The sequence below is a fragment of the Gigantopelta aegis genome, chromosome 1 (assembly GCF_016097555.1).
Source record: "Gigantopelta aegis isolate Gae_Host chromosome 1, Gae_host_genome, whole genome shotgun sequence".
NCBI lineage: Eukaryota > Metazoa > Mollusca > Gastropoda > Neomphalida > Peltospiridae > Gigantopelta > Gigantopelta aegis.
In genome coordinates this window covers 31,006,580-31,025,138 of record NC_054699.1, presented here as the reverse complement: position 1 = coordinate 31,025,138, position 18,559 = coordinate 31,006,580, and the positions used below count along the sequence as shown (strand labels likewise).

The 18,559-nt window shown below is 40.1% G+C and overlaps 2 protein-coding genes across 2 annotated transcripts in view; one reads left to right on the top strand and one right to left on the bottom strand.

The window, feature by feature from the left end:
• The window catches only part of LOC121373647 (arylacetamide deacetylase-like), a 31,159-nt gene extending 17,383 nt beyond the window's left edge, over positions 1 to 13,776 (bottom strand). Inside the window, 5 exon segments of the mRNA XM_041500354.1 lie at positions 902 to 965; positions 5,613 to 5,730; positions 6,944 to 7,054; positions 7,519 to 7,673; positions 13,639 to 13,776. Of these exon segments, the coding sequence (XP_041356288.1) occupies positions 902 to 965; positions 5,613 to 5,730; positions 6,944 to 7,054; positions 7,519 to 7,665 (440 nt within the window). The 5' untranslated portion in view covers positions 7,666 to 7,673; positions 13,639 to 13,776.
• A 419-nt stretch (positions 13,777 to 14,195) lies between these two features.
• LOC121373633 overlaps positions 14,196 to 18,559 on the top strand; it is a 66,412-nt gene continuing 62,048 nt past the window's right edge. The window contains exon 1 of the mRNA XM_041500334.1: positions 14,196 to 14,246. Coding sequence (XP_041356268.1) covers positions 14,237 to 14,246 — 10 coding nt within the window. The 5' untranslated portion in view covers positions 14,196 to 14,236. The remainder of the gene's footprint in view (positions 14,247 to 18,559) is intronic.

Genomic DNA, 18,559 nt, shown 5'->3' with positions numbered 1-18,559 from the left:
AAATAGCCCAATGGGCCCACCGACGGGAATCGATTCTAGATCGATCATGCATCAAGTGAACGCTTTATCACTGGGCTACATCCCGCCCCTATTCATCAGTTCCCTTTTGACACAGATAGACTTATAACAGATTTTGTTGTTGTTGTCATGTTGCATGGAATTAATGAATGAATGTTTAAGAAGAAGAAGAAGTTTGTTTTATATAACGACGCCACTGGAGCACGGTGATTTTTTATCTTATCATCGGCTATTGGACGTCAAACATATGGTCATTCTGACACTGTGTTTTAGAGGAAACCCGCTGTCGCCACATAGGCTACTCTTTTTATGACAGGCAGCAAGGGATCTTTTATTTGCGCTTCCCACAGACAGGATAGCACAAACCATAGCCTTTGTTGAACCAGTTATGGATCACTGGTTGGTGCAAGTGGTTTACACCTACCCATTGAGCCTTGCGGAGCACTCACTCAGGGTTTGGAGTCGGTATCTGGATTAAAAATCCCATGCCTTGACTTGGATCCGAACCCAGTACCTACCAGCCTGTAGACCGATGGCCTGCCACGATGCCACCGAGGCCGGTTGAATGAATGAATGTTTAACGACATCCCAGCACATCGGCTATTGGGTGTCAAACTATGGTAATGCAAACAAATAAGGTGATGATCAACATCAACATAAAGATTCGAGATTTAAATAAAAACAGTGTAAAGAACTGTGCAAAAATACAAATACACATGTATCACAGATAGATACTGACTTTTACTAAAAATTTCAATTTGTGCTGTATTGGCCATTCTCAAAGAGAATGTTACACCCCTGCGCCACAGTGAGGTTACAGCACGCGCAGGGGTCATGTTGCATGGATTATTGAATGAACTAGATAAGCAAATACTATACATACTCCACCGACACTACAATGATGTTGGCTGCCTTGGCTATGTAGCTCGACAGTTTGTCACTAGCAGCTGTAGAAAGAAGACAAAAAGAAAAGGAATATGTTGTTTAATAACGTCTTATGATTCAGTTTCCAATCACTTGCTGGTATGTCAAGGTTTACACATGAGGCAGATTTGTTAAAAACAAGCCATTTATGTAAATAGACCAGTTTAAAAAATACACATGTTAGTCTAGGCACAAAACTGGAAAAGAGCTCTAGAAAATGGTTGTTAATGCATTTTGGGGTAGAATATGGTATACAGTTGTTTTTATATGATTTAGACCTGCCGATTCCAAAAATGCTGTATACCAAATTGAATTTTGTGTTGTTAACCCCCTAAAGCCCCAAAACAAGATGGCCACCATATTTTATATAAGATCGGATTACTTCTCATCTAATTGTCTTAGATCATTGTTATATCTCAATTAGTTGAGAAGTAATGAAATCATATAGAAAGATTGGAGGCCATCTTGTTTTAGGGCTTTAGGGGGTTAAAAACACAAAATTCAGCTTGGTATACAGCATTTGTGGAATCAGCAAGTCCTAGTCATATAAAAATTACTGTATACCATATTCTACCCAAAAATGCCGTAACAAGTCTCAAATCTCCAAAATGTGCCTAGACTATGTAGTCTAGTTTAGTTCTATGCAATATTCAAGGATTGGCTGTTTTTTTACGTTCATCAGGGTACGAACCAAAAAAATTAATTTGCAAACTGCAAATAAGTTTGCGGATGATTGTTTTTTGTTTTTTTCATGCCCCTGATGAATGTAAAACAAATAACAAACAATCCTTATAATTAAACATACATGTATCAAACATACTTACTAATAATAACACTAACAGTTCACATTTTAATTATAAAATGTTTCTGGTTCATAAACAATAATTCTCAATAGGACAAAGTACCATTGTAAAGTGTCAGCATCAGAAATGACGTTCCTTGACGACATTATATTTATGTTCATCAAACATTTTTACGAACTCTCATTGCTGTAGCTGAATAAAAATGGAATGGTTGTAAACTGTAATGAATAATTGAAATTTAACTTAAAATCACCAACAATAACCACGTTCTAATGCATGTATATGGAGCATCTCCCCAGGTTAAAAATTCACCTAATTTTCAATATCACATTAAGCAAGACCACACCTGCCATTGCTGATATTATGCTGCAGGACTTTTTGTCGTAAAATGTAGTTTCAGTTGGCCAGTAAATTCCTGTAATTTGTTTTAACTACAAATGCAGTATCAATGTACTATCTGCATTGTATTATTGTGCATTAAACGTGTATGGTTTTGTGTGAAACTAGGGTAAAACTAGCAGCTTAAGCCCAGATACCCCAGGAAAGCATGCTTCAACCTTAATTGGATATGAGCATGCAAAAAAGAGCAAACAAACACATTATTTACAGCAAGACCCTTGCCCAGTGTTTAAAGACAGGTTAACCGCACATGCAGACATATCTACCAATATTGTTGAATGTCCAGTGTTTACAGACAGGTTAACCGTACATGCACACATGTCAACCGATATGGCCGAACTTACAGTGTTTACAGACAGGTTAACCGTACATGCAGACATGTCAACCGATATTGCCGAACGTCCATTGTTTACAGACAGGTTAACCACACATGCACACAAGCCTACCAATATTGCTGAACGTCCAGTGTTTACAGACAGGTTAACCACACATGCACACAAGCCTACCAATATTGCCGAACGTCCAGTATTTACAGACAGGTTAACCGTACATGCACACAAGCCTACCAATATTGCTGAATGTCCAGTGTTTACAGACAGGTTAACCGCACATGCAGACATATCTAATAATACTGCCGAACGTCCAGTGTTTACAGACAGGTTAACCGCACATGGAGACATATCTACCAATACTGCCGAACGTCCAGTGTTTACAGACAGGTTAACAGCACATGGAGACATATCTACCAATAGTGCCGAACGTCCAGTGTTTACAGACAGGTTAACCGCACATGCAGACATATCTACCAATACTGCTGAACGTCCAGTGTTTACAGACAGGTTAACCGCACATGCAGACATGTCAACCGATACTGCCGAATGTCCAGTGTTTACAGACAGGTTAACCATACATGCAGATATGTCTACCAATATTGCCGAACGTCCAGTGTTTACAGACAGGATAACCACACATGCAGACAAGCCTACCAATAGTGCCGAATGTCCAGTGTTTACAGACAGGTTAACCGTACATGCAGACAAGCCTACTGATAGTGCCGAATGTCCAGTGTTTACAGACAGAATAACCGTACATGCAGACAGGCCTACCAATAGTGCCGAACGTCCAGTGTTTACAGACAGGTTAACCGTACATGCAGACAGGCCTACCAATAGTGCCGAACGTCCAGTGTTTACAGACAGGTTAACCGTACATGCAGACAAGTCTACCAATAGAGCCGAATGTCCAGTGTTTACAGACAGGTTAACCGTACATGCAGACAAGCCTACCAATAGAGCCGAACTTACAGTGTTTACAGACAGGTTAACCACACATACAGACAAGCCTACCAATAGTGCCGAACGTCCAGTGTTTACAGACAGGTTAACCGTACATGCACACAAGCCTACCAATATTGCCGAATGTCCAGTGTTTAGAGACAGGTTAACCGCACATGCACATATCTACCAATACTGCCGAACGTCCAGTGTTTACAGACAGGTTAACCGTACATACAGACATGTCTACCAATACTGCCGAACGTCCAGTGTTTACAGACAGGTTAACCGTACATACAGACATGTCTACCAATACTGCCGAACGTCCAGTGTTTACAGACAGGTTAACCGTACATATAGACAAGCCTACCAATATTGCCGAACGTCCAGTGTTTATAGACAGGTTAACCGTACATGCAGACAAGCCTACCAATAGTGTCGAATGTCCAGTGTTTACAGACAGGTTAACCATACATGCAGACATGTCAACCGATATTGCCGAACGTCCAGTGTTTACAGACAGGTTAACCGTACATGCAGATACATTGTATGTCTACCAATATTGCCAAACGTCCAGTGTTTACAGACAGGTTAACCGTACATACAGACAAGCCTACCAATATTGCCGAACGTCCAGTGTTTACAGACAGGTTAACCGCACATGCAGACAAGCCTACCAATAGTGCCGAATGTCCAGTATTTACAGACAGGTTAACCGCACATGCACACAAGCCTACCAATATTGCCGAATGTCCAGTGTTTACAGACAGGTTAACCGTACATGCAGACAAGCCTACCAATAGTGTCGAATGTCCAGTGTTTACAGACAGGTTAACCGTACATGCAGACAAGCCTACCAATATTGCCAAACGTCCAGTGTTTACAGACAGGTTAACCGTACATACAGACATGTCTACCAATACTGCCGAACGTCCAGTGTTTACAGACAGGTTAACCGTACATATAGACAAGCCTACCAATATTGCCGAACGTCCAGTGTTTATAGACAGGTTAACCGTACATGCAGACAAGCCTACCAATAGTGTCGAATGTCCAGTGTTTACAGACAGGTTAACCATACATGCAGACATGTCAACCGATATTGCCGAACGTCCAGTGTTTACAGACAGGTTAACCGTACATGCAGATACATTGTATGTCTACCAATATTGCCAAACGTCCAGTGTTTACAGACAGGTTAACCGTACATACAGACAAGCCTACCAATATTGCCGAACGTCCAGTGTTTACAGACAGGTTAACCGCACATGCAGACAAGCCTACCAATAGTGCCGAATGTCCAGTATTTACAGACAGGTTAACCGCACATGCACACAAGCCTACCAATATTGCCGAATGTCCAGTGTTTACAGACAGGTTAACCGCACATGCACACAAGCCTACCAATATTGCCGAATGTCCAGTGTTTACAGACAGGTTAACCGTACATGCAGATATGTCTACCAATATTGCCGAACGTCCAGTGTTTACAGACAGGTTAACCGTACATACAGACAAGCCTACCAATAGTGTCGAATGTCCAGTGTTTACAGACAGGTTAACCGTACATGCAGACAAGCCTACCAATATTGCCAAACGTCCAGTGTTTACAGACAGGTTAACCGCACATGCAGACAAGCCTACCAATATTGCCAAACATCCAGTGTTTACAGACAGGTTAACCGTACATACAGACATATCTACCGATATTGCCGAACATCCAGTATTTACAGACAGGTTAACCATACATGCAGACAGACCTAGGGTCATTCCATGGTTGAAATTTGGTTTCCAGAGACATTTGCTTTTGTGGACTAGAGGAATATTACACCTCTAGTTTTGGTCAAAGTGAAGGTCAAAAGGTCATCACACTTTAACTTACATCTACATAAAAACTAATGGCAGATGTGGAATCTTGGGTAATTTTCATTCCAGAGATGCCATTCCCATCAAGATTGGACCAGTGGTTACTTATTTATGGACGTTCAAAAATAGGGCCCCCGCCCAATTTTCGTGATTTTTGCCAAAATGGGCATGCTGTAGCACCCAAACCATTGGTCCGATTGAGCTCATCTTTGAAAATTAAGCTTTTTCAGCCAAAACCACCCCAGAAACAAAATTCCAGACAAATCTGAGGAGGTGAGGTTAAAAATTCCTCTTTTCTTGGGTGATTTGACACAGATTGACCACCTACCAATATTGCCGAACGTCCAGCCACCTCCGTGGAAATACATGAGACAGGGTGACGAAGACTTTCTTGATTTCGGTTTGTAGACCCGCACAGGAACGCCATCAAACTTCATATCGGATACCTGGAATTACAGGTAGTTACGAAATATCATTCCTAACATATCACAGGGCCAAACTTACACCTGTGTTGTCTGATGTGACCTTACCTACAGGTACAAAAGTTAAACTTTGTGTTGTTTAATAACACCACTAGAGCACATTGATTAATTAAACATCGGCTAATGGATGTCAAACATGTGGTAATTCTGACTCGTAGTCCGTCATCAGAAGAAACACACTACCTTTTTCGTAATGCAGCAAGGGATCTTTTATAAAATTATATGTACTTTCCTACAGACAGGAAAGCACATACCACAGCCTTTGACCAGTTGTGGTGCACTGGTTGAATCGAGAAAAAAAACTAATCAGTTGAATGGATCCACTGAGGTGGTTCGATCCTGCGATGCAAGCACCGCAAGCAAACACCCACTTACAGATACACACACACTGTGTAAATCATGACTGTACAATGATTTATCCAGGCGTTTCACAGGACCAAACATGGCACGCTTTCCCAAAAACAAGTGGTTCTGACAATTTCAAATTAGATGGGTAAAATTTCTGTAATTATATCTGACTTGATAAATTAAATGAATTGCATCATTCAACGGTTTTAAAAAGAAAAGAAAAGAAAAAACATTCCAATTATCACTGAATCATGCTAATTTTCACTTACATTAGACATGATTCGATGGTCAAAAATCCTAACTATATCCTTGTTATACTTAACAACATCAATCCCTCTTACCCTCCTCTCTCTGTCTGTTTCTATCTCTCTCCCTCCCTCCCTTCCTCCTTCTCTGTCTCTCTCCCTCACTCCCACTCCTTCTCTGTCTGTCTCCTCCCTTTCTCCCTCTCTCTCTCTCTCTCTCCCTTCCTCCCTCCCCCTGTCTCCCCTTCTCCCTCTCTGTATCTCTCCTCCCTTCCTCCGTGTCTCTCCCCTCCCTTTCTCCCTCTCTGTCTCTCTCTCTCCCTCCCTGTCTCACTCCCCTGTCTCTCCTCCCTTCCTCCATCTCTCCCTCCCTGTCTCTCTCCCCCTCCCTCTCTCTGTGTTTCCCTCCATCTGTCTCCATCCCTACATCTCTGTCTCCATCCCTCCCTGCATCACTCACACTCTCTCTCTCTCTCTCTCTCTCTCTCTCTCTCTCTCTCTCTCTCTCTCTCTCTCTCTCTCTCTCTCTCTCTCTCTCTCTCTCTCTCTCTCTCTCTCTCTCTCTCTGACAGTCTACTACATACCTCCAGCAGTGGGTCACTCTTTGATGTTTCTGCCATTCCCATAAGGCTGTGTCCAATGGTCCGTGTTACATTGACACTGTCCATGAAACCAACACTTTCACTCAGCCCACCCTAAAATCAAAGACAGGATTTTTATACACCAGCATTTCAGTATACATGTACATACTAGGTCATAGGATCTACCCCATAAACGGCAGGGCTAGCTCTGGGTATGCAGAAAATGTCACCAAATTGTCTATTAAACTTCAAAAATTGCAGAAACCCAGTTAAAAAAAAAAAATTTTAAATCAATTATTAAACAATTATTTTGCGATATAACTAAGTTAAATAAAACCAGGCCTCTGAAAATTGCAAGAGCGACCGTTTCATTTGCGTGTTGCTCACGCAAATCTACAATGTCATGTAATTCGCATAACCTTTTTTTTTTTTCCCCACGCAAAATTTACTTGAAAATACCGGGTTAAGCAAAAATTAAATGACTTACCTGGATTGATTTCTGCGTAACCGATAAATGGGTCACGCAGACTTTCTATTCTCCGAGGTCTGAAAACTAGAAAATCCATATCTATACGTACCAGAAAAGTAATTGCTCTAAACGTTGCCACCAAACCTCGAACTTTCCATGGTTCAGCAATTCCATTAGGAAGAGGTGTGTACAGGTAGTAGGCAAAACAAACAAACAAGATGGACGACACGATCACAAAATTCTTCATCACTCCCATAGCACAGGCTGCAACAACAGAAATAAATGTAGAAACATTGTTTTCAAATATGTGTTCAGTAGGGCCTACACGAGTCCAAACTATTGGACTCGAATACTTGAGGGTTAAACTCGACCAGGACCCAAGTACCCAACACTATAATCCATCCTATCATTCTAAAAAAAAAAAATTTGTAAAGGAAATGTTTTATTTAACGACGCACTCAACACATTTTATTTATGGTTATATGGCGTCAGAGTTTTTCTCCTTTTTTTTTTAAATACTTTTAGTTTGGTTTGACATATGGACAAAAGAAAAAGTGTTTTGGAAATAAAATAAAAATTACTATTTTTGTGTGCAATTTACAAATCAATCGGCTCAGAAATAAATAGCTTGTAGTAAAGGTCTGACTTTTCATAGTATGAAAAAAAAGGTGTTCCCTGTAGGACAGACTATAGATAATAATGAGACTACAGAATAAAGTAAAATAGTACTATGCATCTAAATTCCAGCTGCACCGGCCTCGGTGGCGTCGTGGCAGGCCATCGGTCTACAGGCTGGTAGGTACTGGGTTCGGATCCCAGTCGAGGCATGGGATTTTTAATCTAGATACCGACTCCAAACCCTGAGTGAGTGCTCTGCAAGGCTCAATGGGTAGGTGTAAACCACTTGCACCGACCAGTGATTCATAACTGGTTCAACAAAGGCCATGGTTTGTGCTATCCTGCCTGTGGGAAGCGCAAATAAAAGATCCCTTGCTGCTAATCGGAAGAGTAGCCCATGTAGTGGCGACAGCGGGTTTCCTCTCAAAATCTGTGTGGTCCTTAACCACATGTCTGACGCCATATAACCATAAATAAAATGTGTTGAGTGCGTCGTTAAATAAAAACATTCCTTTCTTTTTTTGATCATGGATAATCAGGACTTGACCTTAGTTGTAGCCCGTGCTGTTTTAACTACCAGATTTCTCACTCTGGCTACAAGATGTCTAAACCTGGAAAGCCCGGTGGGCTACCACTTAAACACTTAAAAAAGAAAAGAAAATAATTGATTTTGCTTTTTCTCTCTCCTTTTTTAAAAAGTTTTAATTAAGCACCTCAACACAGATTTTATTTACGGTTATATGGCATCAGACATATTTTATACGGTTATATGGCATCAGACATATGGTTAAGGACCACACAGATTTTGAAAGGAAACCTGCTGTCGCCACTACATGGGCTACTCTTCCGATTGGCAGCAAGGGATCTTTTATTTGCGCTTCCCACAGGCAGGATAGCACAAACCATGGCCTTTGTTGAACCAGTTATGGATCACTGGTCGGTGCAAGTGGTTTACACCTACCCATTGAGCCTTGCGGAGCACTCACTCAGGGTTTGGAGTCGGTATCTGGATTAAAAATCCCATGCCTCGACTGGGATCCGAACCCAGTACCTACCAGCCTGTAGACCGATGACTTGCCACGACGCCACCGAGGCCGGTACCACTTTAAAGAGTTACGGCCAAGGTCTGATAACAATCATGACATTAACACATTCGGCTTTTCTTTTCCCTCCGTGTCTCATAGTCCTATAATGAAACCGATGGCGGCAAGCATAATATTGAAAAATGACATAAACAAATATAATTAAAATTAAATGAGAGTGATCTTCCTTATATGGGTACTCGAGTCCTGTGAACAGACTCGATTCGTGCTAGACTCGGCTGGTGCCCGAGTATTCGTGGATACCCCAATATACAGTACCTCAGGCCACTTCATAGGCTACTCTTTTCGATTAGCAGCAAGCAGGGTTTCTGCCAAAGGGTAAAACGGGTATGGCGCCATACCCAAATTTAATTTTTTTAAAGTTAGCTTTTTCACAAAATTAATTACTCTTATCATTACTGTATGATTTTCTTAACCCTAACCTTGACCCATTTTCATTCTAGAGGAGGCCCCCCCCATACTCCCTGTCGACTGTGGTTGCATTCGATTTCATTGCTCCATACCCAAAAATGTCCTTCTGGCAGAAACACTGGCAAGGGATATTTTATATGCACCATCCCATAGACAGGGTAGTACATACCATGGCCTTTGATATACCAGTTGTGGTGCACTGGCTGGAACGAGAAATAGCCAATGGGCCCACCGATGGGGATCGATCCCACACCAACCGTGCATAGAGCAAATACTGTACCACTGGGCTACGTCCCACTCCGAACAGTCAACAGAGTTCAATGACCTAGTTGGAACAAACTTAATGCTGGTAATTTACATGCATCATGCCCGATATGGCACCAAGATTCAGATACTTAATAATAACAGTGCAGTTAGAGTTTGAAGAGTTTAGGTGCAAAACCCGATATATCCATTTTTCATTTTTTAGTAAAAGTGACTTTTTTAATTGGCGTACATCGCGTTTTGATAAAACAAAAAACGGGATTTACCCAATACAATTTCATAAGGATCAATCGCATTGTGCAGCAAATCAGCAGGCCTACGATTAGCCCTTACTGACATACAATAATGGATTTAACTATAAAAGAGAAAGAAAATGGTTGATATCGCGTTTTGCGCCTGAACTCTTCATTTACTTTTAATCAGTTTTCAGTTCACAAAGTATATTTTATTTTCAACAATAAGGAAAAAATCCATCTTGAAAAAAAAAATCCAATAGTCCACAGAAAAAAAAATGCTGCAGAGAATGAAAAAGTCTGCGGCAATCTCCACAGCATATTGCCTTGCAATTGCAAGGGATGTGTATATTTATATAGGCTATTGGCAGTACAGTATTTCTTTCTTTTTATAATTTTGTGTATAATTCCATATGTATCATGATCTCTTTCAATTTTCATATTCAATAAACAATGTTTTTGTTTCAGTTGACGGCTACATGCACATGACCAAAACACATCTTTAGAAGATGGCCAACAGCCATTATTTCCCCACTGACATATTTCTCCCAGTGGAGAGGGGCGAGACGTAGCTCAGTGGTAAAGCACTTGCTCGATGCGCGGTCAGTCTGGGATCAATTTCCCGTCAGTAGGCCCATTGGGCTATTTCTTGCTCCAGCCAGTGCACCACAACTGGCAAATCAAAGGCTGTGGTATGTACTACCCTGTCCGTGGGATGGTGCATATAAAAGATCCCTTGCTGCTAATCAAAAAGAGTAGCCCATGAAGTGGCGACAGCGGGTTTCCTCTCTCAATATTTGTGTGGTCCTTAAGCACATGTCTGATGCCATATAACTATAAATAAAATGTTTTGAGTGCGTCGTTAAATAAAACATTTCCTTCCCAGTGGAGAAAAAGCTTCTGCTGGACAGGCCGGTTGTTTGTTTTGGTTTTTTGTAGCTTTTGAGTTTTCCTTCCAAAATTAAATGGCTTATAAAGTAAAAAAAAAAGGTCAATTGCAGGTTAATTTGCATTTTATAGAGGTTTGTATGAAGAAAGAACATTGAATACTAACAGTTGATCATATTACATCTGACATTACATATTTTTGTTATGGTATGAAATGGCCACGGTACAAGATGACTATGATACAAAATTATTTTTTGCAATGGTACGAAATTACGATGGACCTAGGTACATGTACAAAATGACCAGGGTACGAATTAACTAGTATTTACCTGCATGAGCACAATGAGAACAAATTAACTTCTAAAAAATTTCTGAGGCTTATACAGGGCTGTCCACTCACCTCAGCCAAGAAAACATTTGATCGGACAAGCAAAATTTATAACTCGGTCATCTGCCGGGCAACCAATATTTCCGAACACAAAATGTCTCTTGATCCCTTTGTACACTTGCAATTTTTGTAATTCCGTAGTCTGCAGAAAACGGTGTCCATCATTTCAAAGCTGAGCTAAAACCATGAGACCGTTCAGACTTTGACTGGTTGTGCAAGTAAGAAAACTATAACCAACCCCCCGATCCCTCCCTCCCCCTCTCTCCATCCACCCATCCCCTATACATGTACAATGTGTGTGTGTGTGTGCGCATGCGTGCGTGTCTGTGTGTGTGGAGGGGGGGGGCGTGTGAGGCCCCTGATTATTATATTGAATACCATATTTGTCTGCAAGTAGGCCCACGTCTTTGAATAAGCACCCCTCCTTTTTGAAGACATTTAACCAATTAGGCCTTTATTCATAAATCATGGTATTTCATATCGGTGTCTGTCAAGTAAATTGCTGAAAATGTTGAAGAATTGAGAAAAAGCTGTTTAGAACGTTATGATCCAGCAAGTTACTAAAATGGATAAGTAGACTCTCTGTAAAGTTAGTTTTTTTACTTTACCTGTGTGAGCTTGCGCAACACACGTATGACGTAAAACGAGGTCAGGGAATTCCCACCACACAGTCCGTTTTTCACTGATGTAGTAGCGTTTCATATTACGAAATTAGGTTGTCCATCTGCAAGTTTTTGCATTTGTTTCCCAATTAAACTGATGTATTAAATATAGGCCAACATGCAATTAACATTTAATTGACTTAATGTTAAAGAACAGTGAATAGGCGAGCATGCAGGAAAATTTGTAACAGGATTAATGCAGTTTCCGACTGAGTCTGTGTGTCGGACTCACATCGAGAGTGCCAAATGCCAGAATTTCTAAGGAAAACAGAGGGTATACTCCCCCTAAAAAATATGAAAATTAAATGTCCAGAAATGCAACGTTCTGCATTCTTCAAGTACAATTCATCCTGAAAAATAGAGGGTATACTTTTTTTTCAAATGTAAACTCGTCCGTCATGACCCTCCTCTCAAAAAAAAAAAAAAAATGAAAACAACCCAGACCCCTCCAAAAAATTTATGTTATTCACTGTGAAATCATTTACTCATAGTAGCATATTTTCGATTATCATTCTAAAGTAAAGTGTTAAAAAAAAAAAAAAAAATCATAAACTCATTTTCAAAATTTTTCTTCATGCTGTTATCAATTCTTTTCGATTTTTTACATTTACAAATTAAAGGAAATAAATATATTTAGTCATTATACACTAGGGCTTACAAGTGTTTGTATGACGTAAAATTGTTTGACATGTACAGTTTAATTTTGATTTAAACTGCTTATATTTTGGGATGAGTTAATTTTTTTGTGGGCAAGTGAAATTTGAGTTATTTGCCCAGCGGGAAAATTAAAATTTTAGGATATGGCCAGCCCTGTTACATCTGTACAGTAGATGAATCAACAATTGTAGCACGTCTAATCAATTGGTGAATTTTTTTGTTTTGTTTAATGACACCACTATAGCACATTGATTCATTAAAACATTTGGTAATTTTAAAAGTCTTAGAGAAGAAACCCGCTACATTTATCCATTAGTACTAATAGTAAGGGATCTTGGATGCACCATCCCACAGACAGGATTGCACATACCACGGCTTTTGATATACCAATTGTGATGCACTGGCTGTCAGTTAGTGGAAAGCTGACTAGCAATTAAAACTAAAAAGTCAAGCATCTAAAAACTGCAAGGCGTTTTGAATGCTGGATGTATTCATTGAATCGTTTTGCCAGTTTCAACCCGTCAAAATTAACACTAAATTTAGTTAATCTACAAACCTGTAACACATTTGGATAAAGTTACAATTGAGTGAAACATGAGTCTGTGACTTTGAAATGGTAAAATACCCTCTAAAAATAGACTAAAACTCAACTCCATAACTGTTACTTCTCAGACGCACGTGCGTTTTTAAAAATATGAGATGTGCATTTTCATGATTTTGTGATATTGAAAACACCAGGATAAACCAAAACACTTCGAATGTACGGATATAGATAATGTAAACAATAAAATCTAAGTATAGTATGATTTCAGTTATCAAAAACGGCTCCAATAGTAAAATATATGTCTTAGTGTTTAAAAACTAGGGTATGTCCCTTTAATTTTTGTTGATATCCGATAATGATATGGCCGACGGGTCATTGACACATTCAATGTGACATTGTTGTTGATGAGCTTCTTTACCGACGGCTTATTCACTTTGTTACGAGCTGGGTTGAACACTCACCTGGTATATATGAACAAGCAGAGTATAACTAAATTCACCACCACTGCAGCTAAAAGATGACTTAAATCTAATAATTGTAAACTTGAAATTTTATAGGGCCTACAGAGTGTGAACAATGTCCAAAATGATGCATTATAATTATTGTTGATGGGAGATAACTCTAACACAAAATGCTACCGGGTCGTTTCGGGCCCTAGCATTTCCGTCTTTTAATATTACGACCCCAGACAGGCATGGACCCAAGACAGGGCAGGGTGTGTACAGGGGCCTTGCCTAGTCTCAACCAACCGAAGAAATACCTAAATTAGGAATCCCCTTATAATTAAAGGTTACCATAAAAATTACACCATTTCCTTGACGTGACGTCAACAATCGACTATGACGTATTAATATGCGTATTGATGTCAAAGCGATACTACGTACATTATTTTTAATTGTGCTAATACTATCGTTGTTTGACATTTATAATCATATTTATATGAAGTATTTACAAATGTAAAATGTGCATGGATCTAATACTACCCAATGAGTCATTATGTTGAATGCCAGCTTCTGTGTTGTTTTGTTGCAATATTTTCTCCAAGTGTCGAGTGGAAATATGAATACAGGTAAGTCATTGTTTCTTCGTTCATTTGTTTGTTTGTTTGTTTGTTTATAAGGACCGTTGACTTCGGAGGTGGGGTGGTGGGCATTGGCAGAGCCCGGATTTTATATGAAGAACACCCACATTGTGCTCCTAAGCAAACCTCAACCCCAGTAAATTCATTTAGCATTGTCAGACAGGTCAAAATATAAAGTGGATGGAAAATATATATATATATCTGACTGTGGTGGGCTCTGGCTACGTCAGTGCATATCACGGGCGTAGGAAGGTGCCAAAACGTGGGGGAGCACACACACACACACACATGTAAATACATGTATAAATATATAAAAACCATCGCTGGTGCTACAAAGTGAGGGGCACATGCCCCCCTTGCCCGACGCCACTGAGGCCGGTCCCTATGGATGGAGACCAATACGTTACATCATACATTAGTGATGAAAGTAATTCCTTAAAGGGATAGACCCTAGTTTCAGCCAGTGAAAATTAACACTAAGTTTAGTTAATCTACAAACCTGTAATACATTTGGATAAAGTTACAACTGAGTGAAACAAGAGTCTGTGATTTTGAAATGGTGAAATACCCTCTAAAAATAGACTAAAACTAGACTCCGTTACTGTTACTTCTGAGAATCACGTGCGCTTTTAAAAATATAAGAAATGCATTTTGTGATATTAAAAACACCACTTCGAATGTACGGAAATGGATAATCTAAACAATAAAATCTAAGTAAAGTATGATTTCAGTTATCAAAAACGACTCTAATAGTTAAAACTATGCCTTAGTGTTTAAAAACTACGGTATGTCCCTTTAAATAAAATGGCAGGTTTTGGGTTTTAAAAAAAAAAATAAGATTGTAATTCGGCACCATCAATTTATTAATTCTATTTTTCACATTTCGTTTATAGTGAACCAGATTTATACCGCTACACGGTCTCGTGGTATAATATTATTGCGCACTATAAACTCGTGCTCTAAATAACATGGCAAAACAGCTGGTATATGGTTCTGTCTATATATCTGAGGACCCTTGAATCACACTCAGTCTGAATGAATGGATGAATGTTTAACGACACCCCAGCACGAAAAATACATCGGCTATTGGGTGTCAAACTATGGTAATGCAAATAAATAAAGTGATGATCAACATCAATATAAAAATTCAAGGTTTAAACAAAAACAGTGTAAAGAACTGTGCAAAAATACAAATACAAATATCACAGAATTTTACGGATACTGAATTTTACTCTAAACTTCAATTTGTGCTGTATTGGCCATTCTCAAAGAGAATGTTACACCCCTGCACCACGGTGAGGTTACAGCACACGCAGGGGCACACTCAGTCTGATGCTTATTGTGTTTTGTGATTCCTACCGTGACAATCTTGTACCTTATTGAAGAACCTTGTGGTTCTTATCACAGTTATGAAGCTTATATAACACGAAGTTTTCAAGCACGCCCATTACGGGCTTGTACCTCTAACATCGCCAGTGGCTAAGTACGGGACGTTGGGGTGGGGGTGGGGTGGGTGGGGGGGGGGTAAGTTTGAGGTGGGCGGAATTTGGAATAAAACAAATTAGAAGTTAGGTCAAGGGACCTAAAGCCTAAAAGGAGAGCTGACAACATTCTTCTCATGTCTGGATCCAAAAAAAAAAAAAGAAGAAATAAAAAGAAGTTAAGTCCAAGAAGTAAACTTTGAGTGTTCGTCTGAAAAGGTTCAAGTTGATTTGAGCAATTGTGACGGGCTGCCAAACTAAAATGCCTCGGACTGTTTATATATATAAAAAAAATAACCTAAAATTTTGAACTGCAGCCAGAACGTTTAAAGTCCGACTAAGCCCTTACCTGGAGGCAGAGGTTGGTGAAGGGGTTGTTCTACGGCGAGTCGGCGGGCTGGTTGGTGTGGAAGTTCGACAGGTAGTCTTCGTTGTGAAGATAAAAGGAAAGAAAGAAAGAAATGTTTTATTTAACGACGCACTCAACACATTTTATTTACGGTTATATGGCGTCAGACATATGGTTAAGGACCACACAGATTTTGAGAGGAAACCCGCTGTCGCCACTACATGGGCTACTCTTCCGATTAGCAGCAAGGGATCTTTTATTTGCGCTTCCCACAGGCAGGATAGCACAAATCATGGCCTTTGTTGAACCAGTTATGGATCACTGGTCGGTGCAAGTGGTTTACATCTACCCACTGAGCCTTGCGAAGCACTCACTCAGGGTTTGGAGTCGGTATTTGGATTAAAAATCCCATGCCTCGACTGGGATCCGAACCCAGTACCTACCAGCCTGTAAAGATAAAAGGTGTTGATCAATCCTGCGTAGTCTTCCTGTTGGACGAGGGGCGGGACGTAGCCCAGTGGTACAGCGCTCGCTCGATGCGCGGTCGGTCTGGGATCGATCCCCGGGCTATTTCTCGTCACAGCCAGTGCACCACGACTGGTATATCAAAGACCGTGGTATGTGCTATCCTGTCTGTGGGATGATGCATATAAAAGATCCCTTGCTGCTAATCGGAAAGAGTAGTCCATGAAGTGGCAACAGCGGGTTTCCTCTCTCAATATCTGTGTGGTCCTTAACCATATGTCTGACGCCATATAACCGTAATTAAAATGTGATGAGTGCGTCGTTAAATAAAACATTTCTTTCTTCTCTTTTTCCTGTTGGACGATCATGAAGATCCGGTGGATAGTGATATTGTCCATTCCTACAGTCATTTATGTTACCCTTTTGTAACTGTGGGATACTTGTGAATACCCAATCAGTGCAATATGGTTTTATTTACAATGTTTGGAACATACCACCATTTATACCCATGGATACCATGGTGGGTCACTTTTCAATGACCTTATAATGCTAGTATTCTGTTGAAGCGTCGCATCACGCCCTGACTATACATAGGCTTCTGAAGTGTGGGATGTAATATAATGGGGGCCGATGGTGACTAATATATAATATAATGTACAGCGCCCCCTTCTCCAGTTAATACAGTGGCGGATCCAAAAAATCCATTTATGGGAGGGGGGGGGGGGCAATGACATTAGGTGGAATGCCAATGGAACTTTGGGGGAGGTTTGGAGGGGATCGTAAAAAAAAATGAAAATTAATATATAATTAGGGTTATTCCTATTCTAATTAAACTGTTTGCTGGTTGATTTTAAATAGGAAATTGTCACATTTGTAGTAAGAATAAGCCTATAAACGTCACCAGCTGGTGATGTCATTAGGCAGCCCATTAACAGACGATGGGTGGTCGGACAGTTAGCGGCTCGAACATAGATGTGTAATTTGACATATTTAATCTGCTCTCATGATTAGATAATGACTAATAAAGAATAATATGTTCATTTCTGACATAAAAACTGCTCAGTATTTAACGACTTCTGTACGTAATATGAACGCTACAGAAATTGTCTTTATGACGTCATTACAAAACAACCCTGTTCCTCGCTTAACCTATGACGTATTTCTGCGAGAAAATTTGCGACCGGTATATCGGTGATTTTACCACCTGAAATTTTTAGCAGGGATCCAATCAGATTCGTTCTTACAAATGTGTTGAATTAGAATAAAATTATAACTGTCGCAAAATTTAGGGGGGCCCGTGCCCCTGCCCCCCCCCCCAGATCCGCCTCTATAATATATACGTGTCCCCTCTTTCTCCCCCTCCCCCAACTGACAGTGGCGAATCTAAGAGGTAAATATTGCGATAGTTATATTTTAATTTTTCTGGACCCGCCACTGGCTGGTGTCTTTGTTTCTTTGTTTTCTTTTCTTTCTTCTCCCCTATGTTTTTAGACTCACATTAAAATGTGTGACCCCGCCACTGAGAATAAATCGATATCTTGCCAACTAATACATATAAGCGAGTCTAAACACAAAAATGGTATAGTGGCCTTCGTCACGCGAGTCGACACACACCACGTCCGTAAATTTGTCATAAAAGTGATCAACGGACGATTCTTAATATTCATCAGACGTTATTCGGTGTATCGTACATAAAACTGGTCAACAGACGTTATTCAGTGATACATAAAACTGGTCAACAGACGTTGTTCGGTGTATCGTACATAAAACTGGTCAACAGACGTTATTCGGTGTATCGTACATAAGACTGGTCAACAGACGTTATTCGGTGTATCGTACATAAAACTGGTCAACAGACGTTATTCGGTGTATCGTACATAAAACTGGTCAACAGACGTTATTCGGTGTATCGTACATAAAACTGGTCAACAGACGTTATTCGGTGATTCATAAAACTGGTCATCAGACGTCAACAGGCGCTATTCAGTGTATCATACATAAAACTG